The 24,245-nt window shown below is 46.9% G+C and overlaps 2 protein-coding genes across 2 annotated transcripts; both read left to right on the top strand.

Moving 5' to 3' along the window:
* Positions 1 to 234: 234 nt before the first annotated feature.
* Positions 235 to 1,140, top strand: LOC134053297 (olfactory receptor 10C1-like; the record flags this gene model as incomplete). The annotated part of the gene is made up of 1 exon (XM_062508239.1): positions 235 to 1,140. A coding segment is annotated over exon 1 (906 nt), but the record flags the coding sequence as incomplete, so codon positions are not given.
* A 16,273-nt stretch (positions 1,141 to 17,413) lies between these two features.
* On the top strand, positions 17,414 to 18,337 carry LOC134053193 (olfactory receptor 10C1-like). Its single transcript, XM_062508062.1, has one exon. It carries the CDS (start codon positions 17,414 to 17,416, stop codon positions 18,335 to 18,337), a length of 924 nt encoding a protein of 307 aa, XP_062364046.1.
* The last annotated feature ends 5,908 nt before the right edge of the window (positions 18,338 to 24,245 follow it).

The raw sequence follows: 24,245 nt of genomic DNA, 5'->3' as shown, positions 1-24,245 counted from the left end.
ATCAGTCAAAAATAGACAGAAACAAAACGCATAAGACTGCCTCATTTTCTTTAGAAGCTTTTATAATCTTTTCAGAAGATCTTCTCAAAATCTGAGTAGTATCTAACTTCTAGTCCTCTTTCTGTCTGTCCAAGCAGGCAGTTGTATTCTGACTGCAGATTTGCCCGGCTGTTTGCAGCTTCATCGGCTGCTGGACACTAAAACGAGGAGAGCTCTGCAAGGCACCAGACAAGGATGATCCTTGGGAACCTCAGTGGATTGAGTGAATTCAGACTCCTGGGTTTTTCTGGAACCTCTCCTTTACACCCTTTGCTCTTTGTAGTTTTATTATCTCTTCATATTCTCACCTTGATGGCGAACACAGTGATAGCTTTGATAACAAACAGTGATAATCGCCTTCACACCCCGATGTATTTCTTCCTCACTCAGCTGTCCTGTTGGGATATCTGCTATTTGTCTGTCATTATCCCAAGTATTCTTGAGAACCTGATGGTGGGAACAGTGCGTATTTCCAAGACAAGATTTGCAATGCAAATGTTTTCCTTCCTTTTCTTTGGAGTTGCTGAGTGTTTTCTCTTGGCCGCCATGTCCCTTGATGGTTATTTTGCAGTTTGCTGCCCCTTGCATTACACAATGATCATGAGCAGCAGGGTCTGCAGAAGCCTGGTTGTTGGAGCTTACATCTGTGGAACTGCTGTGGGCTTAGTTCACACCCTCATCACCTTCAGCTCACCCTTGTGTGGTTGTGCCATTGACCACTTCTTCTGTGAGATTCAGCCTCTCCTGGACGTGCTCTGTGGCAACACTCTCCCAAGTGAAATCCAGGTCATTGTGGTGGCTGTCTTTGCTATTCTGAGTCCTTTCTCACTGGTCATTTATTCCTATATTGGTGCCGTTTCCACAATTCTTCACATGGCATCAGCTGAGAGCCAGGAGAAGGCCTTTTCCACTTGCTCCTCACAGCTCCTGGTTGTGACTGTTTTTTATGGCACTGCAGGCTCCATGTACCTGCGGCCAAAATACAGCTACTGTGCATCTGTGGATAAATTCCTCTCCCTTTCTTATTCTCTGGTGACTTCTTTATTGAATCCCATCATTTGCAGTTTGAGGAATAAGGAGGTGAAAGGAGCCCTGAAGAAAAAATGGAGCAAACCTATGTTAGTGTGGAAATGAAATAGAAGATTTGGGTTGTTCCAGGTGTTTGTGGTGGAATTTTTCACTCTAAATTCTTGTTCAGGAAAATCAATTTCCAGATCTACTTCAGCTATTGGGAAGGAAGGAGGGAGAAGAGTGGAGATTTTTAGCTCTAAGAGGGAGTGTTAGAAGCTATGTTAACATTTTGGAAGGGAATTTCTTCCACATACTTAAGAAATTCTTCAATAAACTTATTTTTTTCCTTTTCTTTTCCTTGCTATTTTTCAAAAGCTTGAAAATTGTGCTTTACATACTTCTGAATTTTTGAACCAAAGAGTAATATTCAAGAGCCTGACTTTACTGAAAGAACTGAAAAGAATTAGTTTTCACCTGTTTGCATTTATTTCCTGAAACTGTTTAGTAAATCTGTTGGGGGAAAGGAGAGGACATAGTTCAGGCAACAATGTGGAGCCCAGGATATTATTGAGTACTGATTTTAATTCAGAGATTGTTACTTGGGCAAAAAAAAAAAAAAAAAAAAAAAAAAGAGGTGTGCAAAATTGCATTCCTGCCCCACTGCCTCAAAGATATTTCTTCAATTTTAGAGTCATTGTTTTAAACATGTTAGACCAAGTGTAGGCCTTTGAAGTACTTAACCACTGTAATCTTCTGTAACTATTAATACAACTCTTTATATTAAATGCTCAAAGCTTAAATGATATTGGAAAGATAAGGACATGCATTACTCCTTAAATTAATCCTTCATTCCTGGAAATAACTGTAAATATAAATATCATGAAAGTACATGTCCTGGTTTGAAAGACAGCTGTTTGCTAAGGAAAGCAGAAGCTTCCCTTTGGACTGAAAAATGTGATCCTTCCTTCCTTCCTTCCTTCCTTCCTTACTTCCTTCCTTCCTTCCTTCCTTCCTTCCTTCCTTTCTTCCTTCCGATTATTAGGATTTTGAAATTAAGGGAGCTCTCAGGCAAAGATATGGGGGTAGGAATAACAGTTCTTTACTAGTGTAACTAACAAGACAAACAAGAAAAACAGTAGCTATGGAATTAGCCACAAACAGACCAGTAACTCAGTCCCAGTGTTTTTTGGCTGCAGGCACCTTTTCCCTGAGCTGCAGTTCCCGGTGCTGGGGGCGGGCAGGTCCCGCAGAGCTGCAGGAGGGCTGGGGGTGATGGCAGAGCTGTCCCAGGGAGAGACAGAGAGAGATGGAGAGAGCTCTCCGCTCACGGTGTGGGTCCTGGGGCTCAGCAGAGTGCTGGAAGGTGGCAGGTTCCAGCGAGAAGGCAGCAGGGCAGGGTCCCACAGCAGTGAGGATGGCTCCCGGCGATGGCATGGCAGGAATGCAACACAGGCGGCGATCGTCCTTCTCGTCCCAACTCCAAGGGGGAAATGGGACCCAGGCCCAGCCTTCCGCTTCCTCTTCTGGATGTTTCAATCTCGCGGGGTGTCCTTCTTCTCTCTCTCCTCCCCCTTGTCACCAGGGCCCAGTCAACAGGTATCTTAGCATGACAATGGGGAAAATTCCACAGAGGGAAAAGGGAAAGAAACAACCCCCAACAGTACAGGGTTCTTAATTGGATGTCATATGAATTTTTATCTTGAGAGTTTGTAAATCCACAAAAAAATTATAAGGTATAATATTCTTTGCAGAAGCTTGACATCTTTGATTTTAATCACATCTTATTTTGGACCAAAAAATTTATTATAACAGAAAATGCTGTCTCATACTTTTAATTTTTTAAATTTCAAATGCATTACAAAAAGAATGCATTGTTTTTTGTCATATTGCTTTATTGGCATTAAAGTTTCTCCCCAGTCATATATGCTAGTCTCCTTACAGCAACATTCCTAGAGAATTGCACAACTGTGTGTATTATGAAAGAAGTGATGAAGAGGGGAAACCCAAGTAAAAAAAGCAGTGGGGATAAGAAAAGTGTAATTCGTTAAAAAAAAAAAAAAACAACAAAAAAACGAAAAACCACCCAACCAAACAAAAAAACAAAGGTAAAATATGGTTCACGTAAATGAAAGTAGGTATTAAAAACCTGGGAAGTTTCAGTCTGGTAAACCACCACGTCCAATTCTTTCTTGATTTATTATGCAAAATTTGTGAGTTCTCAAGTTTGTGGGCAACACTAAATCAGAGGGAGTAGACAATGTGCCAAAGGGCCCCCATGTTTTAATGAATCCAGAGGAAGGCTGGATGAGTTCCTTGAACAGAGAGCCCAGCTCTAGGTGTCCAAACCAGGTGGGATTCAGCTGCCTCTTCATGGCTTGATTTTGGGGGAGCTGCATCCATGGATTCACACTTGCCCATATTAAGTGTCTGGAATCTGAGCCTAAAGGATGGTTTCTATCAAAATGGAAATTAGCACTTCTAGGGCACGGATCTTGTGCTTCAGAAGGAGTCTTTGCAGATGAGTGCTGTCCTCAAGGCCTGGAATAGCAGGCATGCAGAAGAACTTACAGGACTGAGTCCCCTCCAGGGGAAGCTGCGTGTTCCTGGTCTCTGCTGGGGAAGAAAGGGTGGTGGTACCTTGGACAGGATGAGAAAGCAGAGAGTCAATGATAAAAACAAAAATCAACCTCTCCTTCACTTCCTTTCTGACTGAAACTGTAAAACAAAGCTCAGAGAACCCACATTTGTGGGATCAGTATGGTGACGAGGATTTGCAAATCTCAGCTGTTTCAAGAGAGGTGTTTAGCCCTCAAGTTACCTGAAGATCTATGAACCCTGAGGCTCTGTGAATGATTTCATTTGCCCAAGACTACTTGCACGGAACAAAATGAGTCTGCTTTACAGCAGAGCTTGGTCTCAGCTGATGCTAGAAATCTGACTGTGCAGTTGCCTCTTGAAGCAAGGTGCTCACTTTGAGAGAAAGTGTACAGGTGAAAAACTTGTCCTAATTCCTCCAGTTGGAACAGATCTTCAGTATTGTTCCAGAAAACTCTGAATTAACCCCACCTGATCTGATTTCAGGCTCCAGAGCACTGAATGGGAAAGCCTTACTGTGACAGACAGGAGAGCCAGGGGAGAATCAAACCAACCATGGTGCAGAATAAACACAACTAAATCCAGTGCAGAGTTCCAGCTCTGTGCCAGGATCCTTGTGCTGGTCTGGAGCACAGAGGTGCGGGACGGAAACATGAAAACACACGCTTGGGCTCACAGGAATATCCAGAGACAATTAATCATCCTTTCAGAATTTCACGGAAGAGGTTAAATGTGTCCACAACTTGCTTATTTTCATCTTTTGAATGGAAAAGGGGATTTTGAATTTAGCTTTCTGTAAATGCTTACATTGTATCTGCATAACTACAGATGGTAGAAACCTGACTCCGTCTGGCAATAGAAGTATAGGCTACTTGGGAATAATTGTCATAGGTTAAACACCCAGCAGATTGCACCAGTGATTCCTGCTGTCACTAGAATAGCCAGCCCGTGGAATTTTGTGACTCTCATGCCCTTGGTGCTCCAGAAAACATTGTAAACTCTAGATTGGCAGTAAATTGGCAGTAAAAACCAAATAAAATAAAACACAAATACAAAAAGGCAGAAAAGACTGTAGTTCTTAAATCTGAGTAAGTCTTTTGTTTTGCACTGCACGTCTAGACATAATACGGTGAAAAATTAGTTTTTCTAGATAGAAAGTTTTACATCTAGGTATTTCTAATACATACTACATCTTTACAAGGGATATGCTAGACACTGAGCTCTCATTTTAAAATAGTACAGTAAAGCATGCTAAATTCTCCAAACCAATAATTGCCATTTCAGATTTTGTCTGAATCAGGTTTTATTCTTTCCCCAGCCAGTGCCCTCTCTGCTCTTTGTCTTTCTTTCCATCTTCCTCTGTCCTTACTCTCTGTCTGTCTAACTAGCTCTTTTTTGACATCACTTCCTTGCATTCCTTGGGCTTTCTCCTCTGTCTCCCACTGCTGCAGCTCTCCTTTCTCAGCGGAAGGTCCCAATGCTTTTGTCTGCCTCAGGCTCTGCAGCCACCCAGCCCGGGGCTGTTCACACCCTGCTTTGTGCCAGCCTTCTCAAGCCCCTCGGTACGGTTCTGTTTGCCAGCACTGCCGTGCCCTGCTCCTCAGCACCTCCCAGCCGGGCCCCTGTGTCCGCCTGAGCCCGGCACTCAGCTGCGCTTCTCCAGCCCTTGGCAGCTCCCGCCTCCCTGCTCCCCCTCTCTGCTGTGCTCACACCCGGCAGAGCAGCACAGATCCGCCCCGTGCCCCAGCCCTGGCTCGGGGCCCGCCAGGAGCCTCCACCCTGCTCCTCACCTGCACCAGGTGTGCTGTCACCTGAGCAATGGCCAAACAACCGGGAGCCTGCAGCAGCCACTCATTCCCTGACACTGCAGCTGATGCCTCCATGGGCTTCCTAAAAGCACAGGCCACACAAAGCCAAGGGAATCAAAAGCAGATATATCTAATGAATAAATAAATTCCATACATCAATATCAGTATCAATATCAATATCAATATCAATATCAATATCAATATTTATTGAAGGGCCTTCAGGAACATTTCAGGCAGACAAAGCCTCCCAGGGGCTACACTCCAAAATGGACCGTGGGTCACGGCTTCTCATCCTTTTCTCAGTTTGGTCCATTTGCCTATTGGAGGTTTATTTCCAATGACAGCTTCAGGTAATGAAGTCATTTACCTTCAGTTTGTTCACCCCCAACTCACTTTTGTTTCCATTTCCTGGGGCCTGAGGCAGTGAGGGGTCCTTGATTGCCAGGCCTGGGCAGGAATTGCTGTGTCTGAGCAGAATGGGGAAGCAGTAGCTCACACTGTGCATGGAGTTTGGAGTCACACGCATAAGAATGGCAGGATTGCAAATCTATGAAAAATACAAAAGCTACAATCCTGAGGCATCAGGGGTGAATAGCAACCAGCTGCCTCTTTGGAGCCCGAGGAACAGCAACTGCCTGCCGCAAGGCCCAAAAGCTTGTTGGTCAAATGCAGCAGGAACAAAAGTGCCTCCAGCCATCCTGAGTGGGAATGTGGCTAAAGCTGTGTCGGATCCAAGGCAGCCTGGAGGAAGGAGTGAATGTGAAGCTGCTGAAGAGCTGCCCAGGAGAGGCTGGGGCCCTGGCAGCCAAGGCTCACCCAGTGCAGCCTCTGGGGGTCCCTTTGGTGGGGCCAGCCCAGGGTCAGCCTGTGGGTGCACCTTGGGGGCACACCAAACTCACTGGAAAGGACCCTCTGAGAGCTTGGGTGCCTTGCACAGGAGTCTCACAGGCACAGGCCAGTGGAAGAACAGAGTGGAGTGGAACAGAAATGCCCGGCAGCCTGAGGGCCAGACACAAGTGTGACCTGGCTTGTGACAGCTCTGGGCAGGGCTCTGCTCACTGGGCTCTGTGCTCTGGGGAAGGAGTTCACTGATCCTTCACTCAGGGGAGGCCCTGCCAGCCAGTGAACCCCTGTGCATCAGAGGACAGGGGGAGTCCCAGTGACTGCCACCTGGGAGAGGAGCCATGTGGTTCCAGGGCCCAGGAGCCATGTGCTTCTGTGACCTCAAGGGGATCCATCCCTGTGTGCCCCCATGTCACTGAGGGGCAGCGATGTGGCACCTCTCCAGTGATTGTGACTCACCTGCCCAGGGCTCAGTATCCTGAGAGCAGGCTAACGTGTCAGCAGGTTTTCAGGATAGCTCAGCTTATTCCCGTGCTACGCACCTCTCTGCCTTTCAAGCAGATTTATTGTTTACTGTCCCCTTCAGCTTTTGTCCTCTCACAGGTAATTATGATTTGACTCTTGGGATAGATCATAGAGGAAGGAGAGAAAAGTCTAGGCTGCTTATACCTTCCTAGCTGAAGGCTGAGCTGTTGCCCCTTCGTAGGCTGTCCACATACAGGCTAGGCTAGAGTTCTTCTTTGCTGATTCTCTTTCCTTTACTATAGCCTAGGATAGGTAAGTAAGGGGTGAGTGCAGTCTGAGGGGCTGGGCTGAGCCCAGAGTGGCAAAAAGCCCACCTTGGATACTGCAGGAAGGAGTGGGACAGAAGGAGAGCAGCAAAGGCTGTAGTTAAGTTAGTGGCTGAAAGCTGGTCACTCCTGCAGAGGAGGGAAAAGCCAGAGAGCTCTGCTGTTGATGCTGTGACAGCAGCAGGGCCTCCTCAGAGAAGGTAACATGCACTGGAGCACTTCAGAAGGACCTTTGAAGCTCCTGGGGCTCTGTCACTGATCACAAAGCTGTGAGCCTGCAGTTCAGCAGCTGGCTCAATCACCACTGAAACTCTTGATGGCAAATGCTGTTCTTTCCATAGGTTGTATTTCTTTGGAGTTTTTATTCCTTTGGTGAGATGTAGTCATTTCTTTGCAATCAGGTGAGGGGATTGATGCTGATCCCTTCCTGGAGCACGTCCTTGGTCATCCAGAGCTTTGCCCGCTGCTCCTGAGAGGGACGATGGCCACAACAGGGAACAATTCCTGTGAGTACCAGCTTCACTGGCAGCTTTGGACTTTGTGACTCCCCACAGACAGCTGACATGACTGGTGCTCAGATCCCAGAAGGATGTGCTCACAAGCTAGAGTGAAGTCTGGGATGTTTGCTGAGAATAGCCAGACTGACCCAGGTTGTTTAGTCCCAGGAAAACACCTTTTGTCACGGTGAAGAAGACTTTGAAACATCATTGCTCATAGGGAGGTCTGACAGGTCCTTGAGTTGCCTTTTGTGCTCAGTACTTGCTTGTTTTCAAGAAGTTACAGTCAGTTAGAATCAGGGAAAGCTTGACCTGATAATCCAGTCTAGAGCTCTGGTGAGAAGGCAAGGTACCCTGAGGCCCAGAAATCAGAGCTGGGGCTTGTTGGACTCTTGGCAAAGTAAGCAGGGGAACAGACCTTTCCAAATCAGGAAATTTCAATGGCAGTGCTAGGCTTCCCCTGATACTGAGTTGAAGGTTTGAGCTGGTTGTCCTGACTGCTTGTGTAGAAAGCTCAAAGTTTAAATATGCTTTCTTTCCTCGCCTCATCTCTTTCCAAATGGAATTTCTCTGCAGTCATCGCCGAGGGAATAGCTCCTCCAAAAAGGATCCTCTTCCCACCAGAGAAGATTTGCATGGTCTGGCAGCAGAGACAGAGTGCTGGAGCAGGCCTCTTCAATGTGGGCAACACGTGCTTCCTCAACGCTGTCCTGCAGTGCCTGACCTACACCCCCCCACTGGCCAACTACCTGCTGTCCCAAGAGCACAGCCAGGCCTGTGAGTGCTTTTAGGAGCATCTCCTGAAAATCTCTTCATCAAGTCCCAGATTCCCAGAATGTAAAATTTGATTTCAGACAACAGCAGCCCTTTGTCAGCCCCATGAGTCTGTACTCTTTGAACACTGGAGCCTAGAACCCACTTGTCCTAGCCTGCTGCCTTACCCTTAATGAAAACACCTCTTTCTCCCTGGCAGTCTTTATTCCTGCAAGTTAAACCCTCTGTGCTTATTGCACAGAAAGCTCTTGGTTTACCATCCCTCTCTGAAGATTTTCTGCACACTAAAATGCCCTGGGACCATTGGGACATTGGGAGGAGTGGAGTATTGGAGTGGAGTGGCAGTGCAAGAGGAGGAGTATCCCACTGCTGTGGATGTTTTGCTAACCTAAGGACCTTCCCTGTGTCCCTCTTCAGGTCACCAGCAGGGTTTCTGCATGATGTGCATCATGGAAGCACACGTGAACAAGGTCCTGCGTTCCCCTGTCAGTGCCATCCTGCCTTTGGCTGTCCTCAAGGTTTTCAAACGTAAGTCGTACCAGGTGCTTGAACAGGTTTCCTTCCCTCCTTCTATGAGAGAACTGAAACCTTCTTTCTTAGGCATAGGAGAACATTTGGAGCCCGGCAGGGAGGAAGATGCCCATGACTTCTTGTGCTGTACTGTCAATGCCATGCAGACAGCTTGTCTGAGTGAAAGCAGCGAGTAAGCACAAGCAAATCACCCTCACCAAGTTCTGAGCCCTTTGCACTGCTTGGTGTGCTCCCATCAAGGGAAACCTAAACCCTGGGCTTTCAGGCCAAGCAAAACTCTTGCCGGAGATAATGCTCTGTCTTCCCACTTGTTTCCAGCTTGGACCTCTCATCTCAATCCACTACCATTGTCTCTCAAATCTTTGGAGGCTTTCTGAGATCCAGAGGTATGTTTCCTCAACTCTTACTCTCTTTGACATTGCCTGTGTCCTTCTGTCTGCCTGTGCCTGACAGTTGGTCTGCTGGGACAGGTACAATGTGTAAATGGGCAGTGTCAGTCAGCTTCCCATTGCTGAGCATTTGGATTTTTCCTTCCAGTCACCTGCGTCAGCTGCAAAGCCGTTTCTGACTCCTACGAGGCCTTCCTGGATATCCCTTTGGATATCAGAGTAAGAAGCTTTTGCAGTTGTGCTTCAAGACATGCCAAGGCCCTTGCAGCTTTCCAGAGTCAGCACATTTGTCTTCAAAATGTGTGCTGTGAGCACAAGAGATCTTGGTGGTGGGTGGGAAGGGGAATGGATGGTGTCCTCCTGCAGAGGCCATGGCACTGGTCTCTCTGTAGGTGCTGTCTTTAAGCTGGTCGAGCAGCATTATCCTCTCTGCACCCTCACTATATCCTCATCCCCCTTTGCTTTGCCCTCCCCTAACACTTGTCTGGCTCCCAGGCCGATGGGTTGGGTTGTTTGCACCACTGATGCCCCTGCATAGTGTCATGAGTTGATGTGAGTGGTGTGGTGGTACGGGGAGGGAGCTCTTGATGGCTCCGGGAGCCTCTGGGACACAGGGAGATGTTCAGCATCCCACTCTCTTTCTGTCTCCTTCTGGACAGCTTCATGGTGGGTCTCTTCAGCATCAGCTGCAGGGGTTTGCTTGTCAGCTCGTGGGAGTTGTTTGGGTGAGGCAATTTCCTGCAGCTCAGTGTGCTCATTTCTCACTCTTGCAGACAGCCTCTACCCTCACTGCAGCTCTGGAGGACTTTGTGAGACCCGAGCACCTGGATGGTGAAAACTGCTACAAATGTAACACGTAAGATGATTACTAAGCACATATTACCAGCAGATCCTGTGTGAGGGAGTTGCATGTCATTGAGCAGAAGTCATCTTCTCATGGAGCTTTGCTGCACACAGAGGAGATGCAGCTTCTTTAAAATAGAGCAGGGAATAGCCTTAGAATAGCAAAAGCTGTGTGAGACAGGACAGGTTGCCTGGCCACCCTGGGGGAGGATTGGGTGCGTTTCAGCACTGGGTTCTGTGCTTGGTTTCAAGGTGTAAGAAGAATGTTGCTGCCTTCAAGAAGTTCACAGTCCATTGCGCACCCAAGGTTCTCACGGTGTGTCTAAAAAGGTTTGACTGTTTCACCGGTAGGAAGATCAGCAAGGTTTGTACACAGCCGGTGTGCAGCTTTCTCTTCCTGGAGCAGATTTCCCTGAGCTTGTGCCAAGGCACTGGTCTTGGGTTCGTCATGTTCCCTTCTGGGGAGAGAATTCCCTTGGGAAGACAGGCAAGCGCTCTTCTCCAGCAGAGCTGCTTTGGCCAAGAACAGTTTCCTGCCACTCAAAGCATTACACCTTTGTGATGGTGTGCTTTATGGAAAACCAGCTGCTTGTGAGCCCCAAAGATGTATTTACACACCTCTGGCCCCTGGATGTGGCAGGCTATTCTGTGTCATAGGTCAGGGTCACTTCTGAGCCCTGCTGGTGTCTGTGCAGGTTGTGAAGTACCCCGAGTACCTGGATCTTCGCCCGTACATGTCCCAGGCAGAGGGAGAACCCCTCCGTTACTCCTTGTATGCTGTCCTGGTGCACAGTGGGGTCAGCTGTCATACAGGACACTATTTCTGCTACACAAAGGTAGTCAGCAATGTCCTTCCTTCCTTTTTTCTTTCCTTGCCAATGGGGAAAATGTGTGTGAGGAAGAGAAACTTTGCTGTCGGTGTTACTGACAGCCAAGGTTTTGGGGCAGGAGATGTCTTTAGGGGCTGGACTGGATTTGTTTTGACATACTCTTTGTTAGGTAGTTTTCTGCCTGTGTTTTTGGTGAGAAACCATGCAGAGATCCTCGTCCTTTCTTTTTCACAGGCCAGCAATGGGCTGTGGTACCTGATGGATGATGAGTCTGTGGAGCTTCGTTGCCTTGACACAGCTCTCAGGCAGCAAGCCTACCTGCTGTTTTATGCCAGGTAATAAGCAGCATTCAGATACGTTCAGAAGATGTGTCCTTTTCCCTGTCTATTGGTTTGCTTCTCATAGTGCAGAGAATGCAGAGATTTCTCACCAAAGGCAATTACTACCAGCTTCATTCAGTGCTGTGGAACCTGTGCTGCCCCATGTCTGTGCTTCAGGCTGCTGCCCTGATGTAGCCTGCTACTTGCCTGCTCTGTGATGCTAGACTTTTGTAGAAAAGAGTGAGGGAACTTAAAGGGACCTGCCAGGAAAGATGGGGAGGGAGCCTTTATCAGGAAGGGTTGGACAGGATGAAGGGTATCAGTTTTCAGCTGACCCATTATGGCAGGTTTCCATGAGATATTAGGAAGAAATGCTTGAGTGGAAGGCTGGTGAGAGCATGGAACAGGCTGCCCAAAGAAGCTGTGGGTGCCCCATCCTTGGAGGTTTTCAAGGCCAGGGTGGACAGGGCTTGGAGGGGCCTTGTCTATTGTGAGGTATTCCTGTCCATGACAGCGGGGTGGCACAAAATGAGCATTAAGATCCCTTCCAACCCAAGCAAGCGTGTGAATTTTCACATGAGGGTCTAGAAGGTATAAAGATGAGGTTTATCTGAGATAGGAGTAGACTTGGTGAGAAGACTCTAGCTAAAATTTCCATTAGTGGCCTTGGTTAAATCTTCTCTCTGTCATAGAAACCTCTCCAAGGAAATGAGCGAATCCCAGAGAGGGCTGCAAAAACAGCCCCAAACTGAGACCATTCTTTTCTTTTCTCCAGGTGTTCGGATCTGAAAATTGGAGAAAGGGCTTCTTCCTCACTGGCACCACCGTATGCCCCTTCCTTCCTTCCTCAGTGGGCAGCCAGCAGCGAGCAGGTGGCTCCTGTTGGCCCACAGGGCTTGCCTGGCAGCACGAAGGTAACTCTGGGGAGGAGGGTCAGTGCACTAGAGGAGCAGTGGATCTCTTTCTAGCATCTCAGCATTTCTCCTTTTCCCCCTCTCACCCTGCAGCACTCTTCACAGCCACAGTGCTGCCTCTTCTCCAAGCACCCCGGCTGCCTCCATCCCATTTGTGCCCCTTTGGCCCTTTGGCCTTGGCAGCCCTCCGGAAGAGCCTTTAGGAGGCTCAGAAATGTCCCCTCCCAGAACTCCTGGGAGATCCCCACTGACTCTGGTCCTTTCAGGAGAGAAGGGCAGGAACTCTCCACAGCTCTCTTTGCAGGACATGGCCCTGGGCATGGAAGGCGCTGGCAGGAAGCAGCACCGGAGCAGATCCCCGCTGTCGGGCAGGGATGGCCACAGCTGCTCTGGGGTCAGCACGGACTGGGACCACACAGCAGGGAGGAGAACGGGCCCTCCGAGTTGTAGCGCCACTGCCAGGGATGGTGAAGCTTCAGGACCTTCCAACAGGAGCTTGCAGTGTGCTCCTGGCCCCGGGGTTGCTCAGGAGCAGGTCCTGCTGAGGCGGAGGGACATGAGCAGATCCGTGCAGGGCAGCTACAACCTCTGCAGCCCCTCTGTGCAGCACAAAGACTACGAGCCCTCAGCGAGGAAAAGGAGGAGGCTGACAACACATTCCCCATGTTTTGATGAAATCCCTGTGGATAGAGCAGCTCCAGGGCCCCCCAGCTCCCGCTTGAAGCAGGCTCCCAAGCTCGGGGCTGCTCGGAGGCAAACCCGAGCGAGGTGCAGAGAGCAGAGGAGATCCCCACGGCGGGGCTCTGACCTGCACGGCCGCTTTGTGCAGTGCACAGACGACCAGCACCCCTCTGTGAGCAAGAGGAAGAGGAGGAGAACAAGTTCTCCCCATTGTGACAGAGCCCCAGGGGATAATGCAGCTTCAGGGCCCTCCAACACCAGCTTCAAGCAGGCTCCTGTGCTCAGGGCTGCTCAGGAGCAATCCCAAGCGAGGCTGAGGGAGCGGAGGAGATCCCCAGAGCTGGGCTATGATCTCCACAGCCGGTTTGTGCAGCACGCAGCCCAGCGCCCTTCGGCGAGGAAGAGGAGGGTGCCCATGGCCAAGAGGTGCACGTCTGAGAAGAGCTCGGGGCACTATGGGAGTGCTGCAGTCAGATTTTGGCTCTGGCTGAAGCAGAAGGGAAGATTAGCACTGAGTTTTTTATCACAGGTGCCCTTTTTTTCTTCTCAAAGATGAAGAAACAGTTGGTTTATATGGGCGATGATGCTTGTGACTAGAGTAATAGGCTTTAATTAGAATTCTTCATTCCACAGTGTAGATAGTTTTTGCTGCTAATATAGGTCAGTAGTTGAAATCAATATTGAAGCAATTTTTTAATTAAAGCTAGAAAAATAAATGTTAAGTACAGACTGATATTACCCTTGCCAATGTCTCTTTTTCTCAGTCTCAAGGTGAAATCTTGCTGGGTGTCCCCACTCAAAGGAGGAATCTCCAGCCACATTCTGAGAAGGGGAGGGGGGGTTAGACGTCTGTCCTGTTGAAGAGTGGGGCTTTTCCAGAGTGAAGTGATGGACTGGGAGTGTCACAGTGCTCAGGGAGCTGTGCCAGCTGGGGCAGGATGCTCTGCCTGAGCAGGGATACAGCAGCTCCAGCTGTGTCCTGTCTACACCTTAGCAGGAATGGCTTGAGCAAGGAGGGCCTCCTGTTTGTAGTGTTAAAGAATGCTGAGACCAGCTTGACCAAACTATCATGTCACCACTGTCACTGAAAACATCAGGATAAATTAAGCTCTCTAATGCTACTTTTAGTGTCAGGAAGCACACATTCCTTTCTTAGAGTGCCCTTCTGGGCAACTCCTCCCACTTTATATTCCAGGCATGATGCTGTGTGGTGTGGATGTCCCTCTGGGCAGTTCAGGTCACCTGTCCCAGCTGTGCTCTCTGCCAGTTTCTTTTGTGAGCCTCCTCACTGGCAGAGCAGAAGATGAGAAAACAAAATGTCCCTGACTCAGGACAAACGTGACTGAGCAAAACCCCAAACTTCAGCGTATTATCAACACCATTCTCATTGCAAATCCAGAACACAGCACTGTAAGAGCTACCGAAATAAAGAAATTAACTCTACCCTGTCTGAAATGAGAACAGTGGCATTCCAGCACAATTGCTGAATTACCTTTGTTAGTTCCCTCTTTATCTCTGGGTTCTGCACAGTGTCCATGTGGTTCAGAAATTCTACATTCCTTGAGTCCATATTCAGCCATAAAATGCCTCTTCCAGGTCTGAGACCATTGATGCATATCAAGGTTAATTACAGTTGTTTTAGCAAAACGTAAAGCTTCAGGGCTTTTCCCAAGCTGTGTTCCCACTAGAGCAGCTTATGGCAAACCTTGCTAAATGTTGGCTACAGTGGCATATGACAGAGTGGAAAATTACACGGCTCATGATTAATTAAAAGAAGTAATTAGAAAACTGAATTAAAAGAATGAATTAGAAAAGGTATTTGTAAAGTTCTATCATTTCCAACACCATGAGGACATGCAAACAGAGAATCCCTGATCTGAGGGCAGGAGCAGCAAGGATGTCCAGGCCTTCACATGGAAGTGAGAGTCAGACGGGTCACATGGGAGAAACCAAAGTGGTGCTAGTACCTTCTTCAGCAGCAAAGCCTATTTTGTTGAATAGACCTGCCAAAACCTAATGTAAAAATGTATCAGAGGCAGCCAGTCAGGTTATGCTATAGAAGGGCAGTCCCACTTTTGCATGACAAGGATTTCTAGCATACCTCCCTAAGGTGTGTGAATATCCCTCCCTTGAGCAGGGAAAGCCCTGAAGGTCACTTCTCATGGCTGAGCAAAATAGGTTTGCTCATGGTTGTTGGATGAGTGACATCAATCTCTACGTAATTGTTTTGCCTGATTTCATAGAATTGCTTCTCTGTTGCTTCCAAGATAGTGCACTGTACTGTAACACTAGTAGTTAGTTAGGGTGTGTTACTATGCTAGTTCCACTATGTTAGTTATGTTAGTAAGGCTGCCGATGCTATGTAACAAATAATTGTGATCAAGTTATTTTGCTTAATGATTGCAATCAATTTAAATGAATTCTTAATTTTATTTATATCAATAGATTTGGTTTGCTGTCTTTAATCCCACGGGGCACAGTTGTATACAGGCTCAATTACACCTCTGTAACCCTTTGCATAGAAACTGTTGAAGAGTCTGGGGCTGGGCTAGGACCCAGCTGCATGCAGACTTCTCTCTGAGGAGTTTAGAAAACAAAAGTGTCCTTCCTGTACCTGCTGACTTGACAGGAGGGCTTCTGTAGCAAACTTTGTGTGGAGTGGGTCTGTTCTCCACTCACTGATAACTTTTGCAAGGAGCAGGGAGTTGGACTGGATGAGCATTATGGGTCCCTTCCCACGTGAGATATTCGATGATCTGATGATTCTATTACATGGTGGAAGGGGAAAGGGATTTTCTTTTTGCCACCATGGAAGTTGGGAGAAGTATTAGTAAAAACACTGGTAAAGGGAGGGCTGCAGGGAGCAGTATCACCTTCCATCACTAAATTGGACTAGGATTTCATAAAATTAAATGAAGACCAACAGCCATGCCTGGCCTTGCTTATTGAGCCTTCTCCCAAGCACAATGGGAATATCTGCTGGTAGTGGATAACATTGAGTGAGTTGGTCTGTGCTGTGAAAGATGGTCTGACTGCTTGGTGGGCACATCTGTCAAATAAATCTTAGCCAAAGAAATAATTGGAATACTAAATCCTTGTTTGCTGCAGCAGATGTGGCAAAGAAAGTGGGTGATTTTTGGTTGGTTGGTTGGATGGGGATTATTGTTGTTGCTGGTGTTCTTTTAATCTTTCTGATTAATGACAAACCTTCGGAAGAAGGAGTAGGGGAACCTAGATGTTAATTTGTGGGCAAGAATGATCTTTTTGGTGCAACTTTATCCCAAAATATATGTGAGGACTGCATCAATACACACTCCTTTGTCTTGGGTTCCTCTACGGCAGAGTCACTGATGGTGTGACCCAGAAAGGAAATATGGGTACAGACACCCAAATGGTTTAAAGTGGGCATGTTTCAGCAGACTGTAGTACACAGTAGCAGAAGCAGGGGAAGTATCTGGCAGCAGAGGATCATAAAGCCAAGGAGGATTAGCAGTGCCTTAGCAAAACCTATAGCCTGCATACTTCTTCATGATACCCTAAAAAGGGTCCTTCAAATCTGCGAGCGATGAGGTATGCCAGGAAATAGATCAAGGTAAACTAATTTTTATTTGTAATGATCTGGACATCAACAGGGAAATAAAAATTAAGATTGGCAAAGAGTGAATCTTTTGTCCCTTATCCCCAAGTGAATGTGGGCTGCATCTTTGTTTCACCTTCAAATTTTGCTGAGAAAGCATAAGTATGGTAAGCCTGTGTGGCAACTCTGTCATTAATCTGGCTGCATTATGAAGTAATAGTAATTACTGCAAAGTAAAACCAGATCTTGATAGTTCTGTAGGATATCTGGGTTTATATAGAAATCATTTGCAAGTTCTGTAAAACTAGAGGTGGCTGTGAATCAGCTCATACACGTGCATCATATTTATCCAACCTCTTAACAACTATTCCTTATTGCTCCAATCAGCACTAGCCAGTCTCAGTGGACTTTATATAGATGTAGTATAAAGAGCTGTGGACAAACCTCTCTTCTGCTTCACTGCACAGTGCTCAGAGTTGAAAGCTTTCCTGGAGACCTCAACATTTAGGGGTTTTTTCCTATCCTCTCTCTTCTTCTACCACACTCCACAACAGGAGAAACTACCTTTGTTATATTCAAATGTTGCAACTGATGATTTTTGAGACTTGAACTGATGAGTCCATGAAAAGATCTCTGCCACAACAAGTTTTCTTTTTCTACAGAGTAAAAGTGGTAGCTGAGCGTTTGAAGAGAGTGGTGAATATACAGCCTTTGAAGGCAATGCTATGAAAGAAGAATCAGTCAAAAATAGACAGAAACAAAACGCATAAGACTGCCTCATTTTCTTTCGAAGCTTTTATAATCTTTTCAGAAGATCTTCTCAAAATCTGAGTAGTATCTAAATTCCAGTCCTCTTTCTGTCTGTTCAAGCAGGCAGTTGTATTCTGACTGCAGATTTGCCCGGCTGTTTGCAGCTTCATCGGCTGCTGGACACTAAAACGAGGAGAGCTCTGCAAGGCACCAGAGAAGGATGATCCTTGGGAACCTCAGTGGATTGAGTGAATTCAGACTCCTGGGTTTTTCTGGAACCTCTCCTTTACACCCTTTGCTCTTTCTAGTTTTATTATCTCTTCATATTCTCACCTTGATGGCGAACACAGTGATAGCTTTGATAACAAACAGTGATAATCGCCTTCACACCCCGATGTATTTCTTCCTCACTCAGCTGTCCTGTTGGGATATCTGCTATTTGTCTGTCATTATCCCAAGTATTCTCGAGAACCTGATGGTGGGAACAGTGAGTATTTCCAAGACAAGATGTGCAATGCAGATGTTTTCCTTCCTTTTCTTTGGAGTTGCTGAGTGTTTTCTCTTGGCCGCCATGTCCCTTGATGGTTATTTTGCAGTTTGCTGCCCCTTGCATTACACAATGATCATGAGCAGCAGGGTCTGCAGAAGCCTGGTTGTTGGAGCTTACATCTGTGGAACTGCTGAGGGCTTAGTTCACACCCTCATCACCTTCAGCTCACCCTTGTGTGGTTGTGCCATTGACCACTTCTTCTGTGAGATTCAGCCTCTCCTGGACCTGCTCTGTGGCAACACTCTCCCAAGTGAAATCCAGGTCATTGTGGTGGCTGTCTTTGCTATTCTGAGTCCTTTCTCACTGGTCATTTATTCCTATATTGGTATCGTTTCCACAATTCTTCACATGGCATCAGCTGAGAGCCAGGAGAAGGCGTTTTCCACTTGCTCCTCACAGCTCCTGGTTGTGACTGTTTTTTATGGCACTGCAGGCTCCATGTACCTGCGGCCAAAATACAGCTACTGTGCATCTGTGGATAAATTCCTCTCCCTTTCTTATTCTCTGGTGACTCCTTTATTGAATCCCATCATTTGCAGTTTGAGGAATAAGGAGGTGAAAGGAGCCCTGAAGGAAAAAATGGAGCAAACCTAAGTTAGTGTGGAAATGAAATAGAAGATTTGGGTTGTTCCAGGTGTTTGTGGTGGAATTTTTCACTCTAAATTCTTGTTCAGGAAAATCAATTTCCAGATCTACTTCAGTTATTGGGGAGGAAGGAGGGAGAAGAGTGGAGATTTTTAGCTCTAAGAGGGAGTGTTAGAAGCTATGTTAACATTTTGGAAGGGAATTTCTTCCACATACTTAAGAAATTCTTCAATAAACTTATTTTTTTCCTTTTCTTTTCCTTGCTATTTTTCAAAAGCTTGAAAATTGTGCTTTACATACTTCTGAATTTTTGAACCAAAGAGTAATATTCAAGAGCCTGACTTTACTGAAAGAACTGAAAAGAATTAGTTTTCACCTGTTTGCATTTATTTCCTGAAACTGTTTAGTAAATCTGTTGGGGGAAAGGAGAGGACATAGTTCAGGCAACAATGTGGAGCCCAGGATATTATTGAGTACTGATTTTAATTCTGAGATTGTTACTGGGGGAAAAAAAAAAAAAAAAAAAAAAAAGAGGTGTGCAGAATTGCATTCCTGCCCCACTGCCTCAAAGACATTTCTTCAATTTTAGAGTCATTGTTTTAAACATGTTAGACCAAGTGTAGGCCTTTGAAGTACTTAACCACTGTAATCTTCTGCAACTATTAATACAAATCTTTATATTAAATGCTCAAAGCTTAAATGATATTGGAAAGATAAGGACATGCATTACTCCTTAAATTAATCCTTCATTCCTGGAAATAACTGTAAATATAAATATCATGAAAGTACATGTCCTGGTTTGAAAGACAGCTGTTTGCTAAGGAAAGCAGAAGATTCCCTTTGGACTGAAAAATGTGATCCTTCCTTCTTTCCTTCCTTCCTTCCTTCCTTCCTTCCTTCCTTCCTTCCTTCCTTCTTTCCTTCCTTCCTTCCTTCCGATTATTAGGATTTTGAAATTAAGGGAGCTCTCAGGCAAAGATATGGGGGTAAGAATAACAGTTCTTTACTACTGCAACTAGCAAGACAAACAAGAACAACAGTAGCTATGAAATTACCCACAAACAGACCAGTAACTCAGTCCCAGTGTTTTTTGGCTGCAGGCACCTTTTCCCTGAGCTGCAGTTCCCGGTGCTGGGGGCGGGCAGGTCCCGCAGAGCTGCAGGAGGGCTGGGGGTGATGGCAGAGCTGTCCCAGGGAGAGACAGAGAGAGATGGAGAGAGCTCTCCGCTCACGGTGTGGGTCCTGGGGCTCAGCAGAGTGCTGGAAGGTGGCAGGTTCCAGCGAGAAGGCAGCAGGGCAGGGTCCCACAGCAGTGAGGATGGCTCCCGGCGATGGCATGGCAGGAATGCAACACAGGCGGCGATCGTCCTTCTCGTCCCAACTCCAAGGGGGAAATGGGACCCAGGCCCAGCCTTCCGCTTCCTCTTCTGGATGTTTCAATCTCGCGGGGTGTCCCTCTTCTCTCTCTCCTCCCCCTTGTCACCAGGGCCCAGTCAACAGGTATCTTAGCATGACAATGGGGAAAATTCCACAGAGGGAAAAGGGAAAGAAACAACCCCCAACAGTACAGGGTTCTTAATTGGATGTCATATGAATTTTTATCTTGAGAGTTTGTAAATCCACAAAAAAATTATAAGGTATAATATCCTTTGCAGAAGCTTGACATCTTTGATTTTAATCACATCTTATTTTGGACCAAAAAATGTATTATAACAGAAAATGCTGTCTCATACTTTTAATTTTTTAAATTTCAAATGCATTACAAAAAGAATGCATTGTTTTATGTCATATTGCTTTATTGGCATTACAGTTTCTCCCCTAGTCATATATGCTAGACTCCTTACAGCAGCATTCCTAGAGAATTGCACAACTGTGTGTATTATGAAAGAAGTGATGAAGAGGGGAAACCCAAGTAAAAAAAGCAGTGGGGATAAGAAAAGTGTAATTCATAAAACAAAAAACAAACAAAAAGCCCCCAACCAAAGAAAAAAAATGGTAAAATATAGTTCAGTAAAATGAAAGTAAGCATTAAAAACCTGGGAAGTTTCAGTCTGGTAAACCACCAGGCCCAATTCTTTCTTGATTGATTATGCAAAATTTGTGAGTTCTCAAGTTTGTGGACAACACTAAATCAGAGGGAGTAGACAATGTGCCAAAGGGCCCCCATGTTTTAATGAATCCAGAGGAAGGCTGGATGAGTTCCTTGAACAGAGAGCCCAGCTCTAGGTGTCCAAACCAGGTGGGATTCAGCTGCCTCTTCATGGCTTGATTTTGGGGGAGCTGCATCCATGGATTCACACTTGCCCATATTAAGTGTCTGGAATCTGAGCCTGAAGGATGGTTTCTATCAAAATGGAAATTAGCACTTCTAGGGCACGGATCTTGTGCTTCAGAAGGAGTCTTTGCAGATGAGTGCTGTCCTCATGGCCTGGAATAGCAGGCATGCAGAAGAACTTACAGGACTGAGTCCCCTCCAGGGGAAGCTGCGTGTTCCTGGTCTCTGCTGGGGAAGAAAGGGTGGTGGTACCTTGGACAGGATGAGAAAGCAGAGAGTCAATGATAAAAAACAAAAATCAACCTCTCCTTCACTTCCTTTCTGACTGAAACTGTAAAACAAAGCTCAGAGAACTCACATTTGTGGGATCAGTATGGTGACGAGGATTTGCAAATCTCAGCTGTTTCAAGAGAGGTGTTTAGCCCTCAAGTTACCTGAAGATCTATTAACCCTGAGGCTCTGTGAATGATTTCATTTGCCCAAGACTACTTGCACCGAACAAAATGAGTCTGCTTTACAGCAGAGCTTGGTCTCAGCTGATGCTAGAAATCTGACTGTGCAGTTGCCTCTTGAAGCAAGGTGCTCACTTTGAGAGAAAGTGTACAGGTGAAAAACTTGTCCTAATTCCTCCGGTTGGAACAGATCTTCAGTATTGTTCCAGAAAACTCTGAATTAACCCCACCTGATCTGATTTCAGGCTCCAGAGCACTGAATGGGAAAGCCTTACTGTGACAGACAGGAGAGCCAGGGGAGAATCAAACCAACCATGGTGCAGAATAAACACAACTAAATCCAGTGCAGAGTTCCAGCTCTGTGCCAGGATCCTTGTGCTGGTCTGGAGCACAGAGGTGCGGGACGGAAACATGAAAACACGCTTGGGCTCACAGGAATATCCAGAGACAATTAATCATCCTTTCAGAATTTCACGGAAGAGGTTAAAAGTGTCCACAACTTGCTTATTTTCATCTTTTGAATGGAAAAGGGGATTTTGAATTTAGCCTTCTGGAAATGCTTACATTGTATCTGCATAACTACAGCTGGAAGAAACCTGACTCAGTCTGGCAATAGAAGTATATGCAACTTGGGAATAATTGTCATAGGTTAAACACCCAGCAGATTGCACCAGTGATTCCTGCTGTCACTAGAATAGCCAGCCCGTGGAATTTTGTGACTCTCATGCCCTTGGTGCTCCAGAAAACATTGTAAACTCTAGATTGGCAGTAAATTGGCAGTAAAAACAAAATAAAATAAAACACAAATACAAAAAGGCAGAAAAGACTGTAGTTCTTAAATCTGAGTAAGTCTTTTGTTTTGCACTGCACGTCTAGACATAATACGGTGAAAAATTAGTTTTTCTAGATAGAAAGTTTTACATCTAGGTATTTCTAATACGTACTACATCTTTACAAGGGATATGCTAGACACTGAGCTCTCATTTTAAAATAGTACAGTAAACCATGCTAAATTCTCCAAACCAATAATTGCCATTTCAGATTTTGTCTGAATCAGGTTTTATTCTTTGCCCAGCCAGTGCCCTCTCTGCTCTTTGTCTTTCTTTCCATCTTCCTCTGTCCTTTCTCTCTGTCTGTCTAACTAGCTCTTTTTTGACATCACTTCCTTGCATTCCTTGGGCTTTCTCCTCTGTCTCCCACTGCTGCAGCTCTCCTTTCTCAGCGGAAGGTCCCAATGCTTTTGTCTGCCTCAGGCTCTGCAGCCACCCAGCCCGGGGCTGTTCACACCCTGCTTTGTGCCAGCCTTCTCAAGCCCCTCGGTACGGTTCTGTTTGCCAGCACTGCCGTGCCCTGCTCCTCAGCACCCCCCAGCCGGGCCCCTGTGTCCGCCTGAGCCCGGCACTCAGCTGCGCTTCTCCAGCCCTCGGCAGCTCCCGCCTCCCTGCTCCCCCTCTCTGCTGTGCTCACACCCGGCAGAGCAGCACAGATCCGCCCCGTGCCCCAGCCCTGGCTCGGGGCCCGCCAGGAGCCTCCACCCTGCTCCTCACCTGCACCAGGTGTGCTGTCACCTGAGCAATGGCCAAACAACCGGGAGCCTGCAGCAGCCACTCATTCCCTGACACTGCAGCTGATGCCTCCATGGGCTTCCTAAAAGCAGAGGCCACACAAAGCCAAGGGAATCAAAAGCAGATATATCTACTGAATAAATAAATTCCATACATCAATATCAATATCAATATCAATATCAATATCAATATCAATATTTATTGAAGGGCCTTGAGGAACATTTCAGGCAGACAAAGCCTCCCAGGGGCTACACTCCAAAATGGACCGTGGGTCACGGGTTCTCGTCCTTTTCTAAGTTTGGTCCATTTGCCTATTGGAGGTTTATTTCCAATGACAGCTTCAGGTATTGAAGTCATTTACCTTCAGTTTGTTCACCCCCAACTCACTTTTGTTTCCATTTCCTGGGGCCTGAGGCAGTGAGGGGTCCTTGATTGCCAGGCCTGGGCAGGAATTGCTGTGTCTGAGCAGAATGGGGAAGCAGCAGCTCACACTGTGCATGGAGTTTGGAGTCACACGCATAAGAATGGCAGGATTGCAAATCTACGAAAAATACAAAAGCTACAATCCTGAGGCATCAGGGGTGAATAGCAACCAGCTGCCTCTTTGGAGCCCGAGGAACAGCAACTGCCTGCCGCAAGGCCCAAAAGCTTGTTGGTCAAATGCAGCAGGAACAAAAGTGCCTCCAGCCATCCTGAGTGGGAATGTGGCTAAAGCTGTGTCGGATCCAAGGCAGCCTGGAGGAAGGAGTGAATGTGAAGCTGCTGAAGAGCTGCCCAGGAGAGGCTGGGGCCCTGGCAGCCAAGGCTCACCCAGTGCAGCCTCTGGGGGTCCCTTTGGTGGGGCCAGCCCAGGGTCAGCCTGTGGGTGCACCTTGGGGGCACACCAAACTCACTGGAAAGGACCCTCTGAGAGCTTGGGTGCCTTGCACAGGAGTCTCACAGGCACAGGCCAGTGGAAGAACAGAGTGGAGTGGAACAGAAATGCCCGGCAGCCTGAGGGCCAGACACAAGTGTGACCTGGCTTGTGACAGCTCTGGGCAGGGCTCTGCTCACTGGGCTCTGTGCTCTGGGGAAGGAGTTCACTGATCCTTCACTCAGGGGAGGCCCTGCCAGCCAGTGAACCCCTGTGCATCAGAGGACAGGGGGAGTCCCAGTGACTGCCACCTGGGAGAGGAGCCATGTGGTTCCAGGGCCCAGGAGCCATGTGCTTCTGTGACCTCAAGGGGATCCATCCCTGTGTGCCCCCATGTCACTGAGGGGCAGCGATGTGGCACCTCTCCAGTGATTGTGACTCACCTGCCCAGGGCTCAGTATCCTGAGAGCAGGCTAACGTGTCAGCAGGTCTTCAGGATAGCTCAGCTTATTCCCGTGCTACGCACCTCTCTGCCTTTCAAGCAGATTTATTGTTTACTGTCCCCTTCAGCTTTTGTCCTCTCACAGGTAATTATGATTTGACTCTTGGGATAGATCATAGAGGAAGGAGAGAAAAGTCTAGGCTGCTTATACCTTCCTAGCTGAAGGCTGAGCTGTTGCCCCTTCGTAGGCTGTCCACATACAGGCTAGGCTAGAGTTCTTCTTTGCTGATTCTCTTTCCTTTACTATAGCCTAGGATAGGTAAGTAAGGG

Source organism: Cinclus cinclus, chromosome 24 (assembly GCF_963662255.1).
Source record: "Cinclus cinclus chromosome 24, bCinCin1.1, whole genome shotgun sequence".
NCBI lineage: Eukaryota > Metazoa > Chordata > Aves > Passeriformes > Cinclidae > Cinclus > Cinclus cinclus.
The sequence above is the reverse complement of the archived record's forward strand: the minus strand, read 5'-3'. Positions and strand labels throughout refer to the sequence as shown.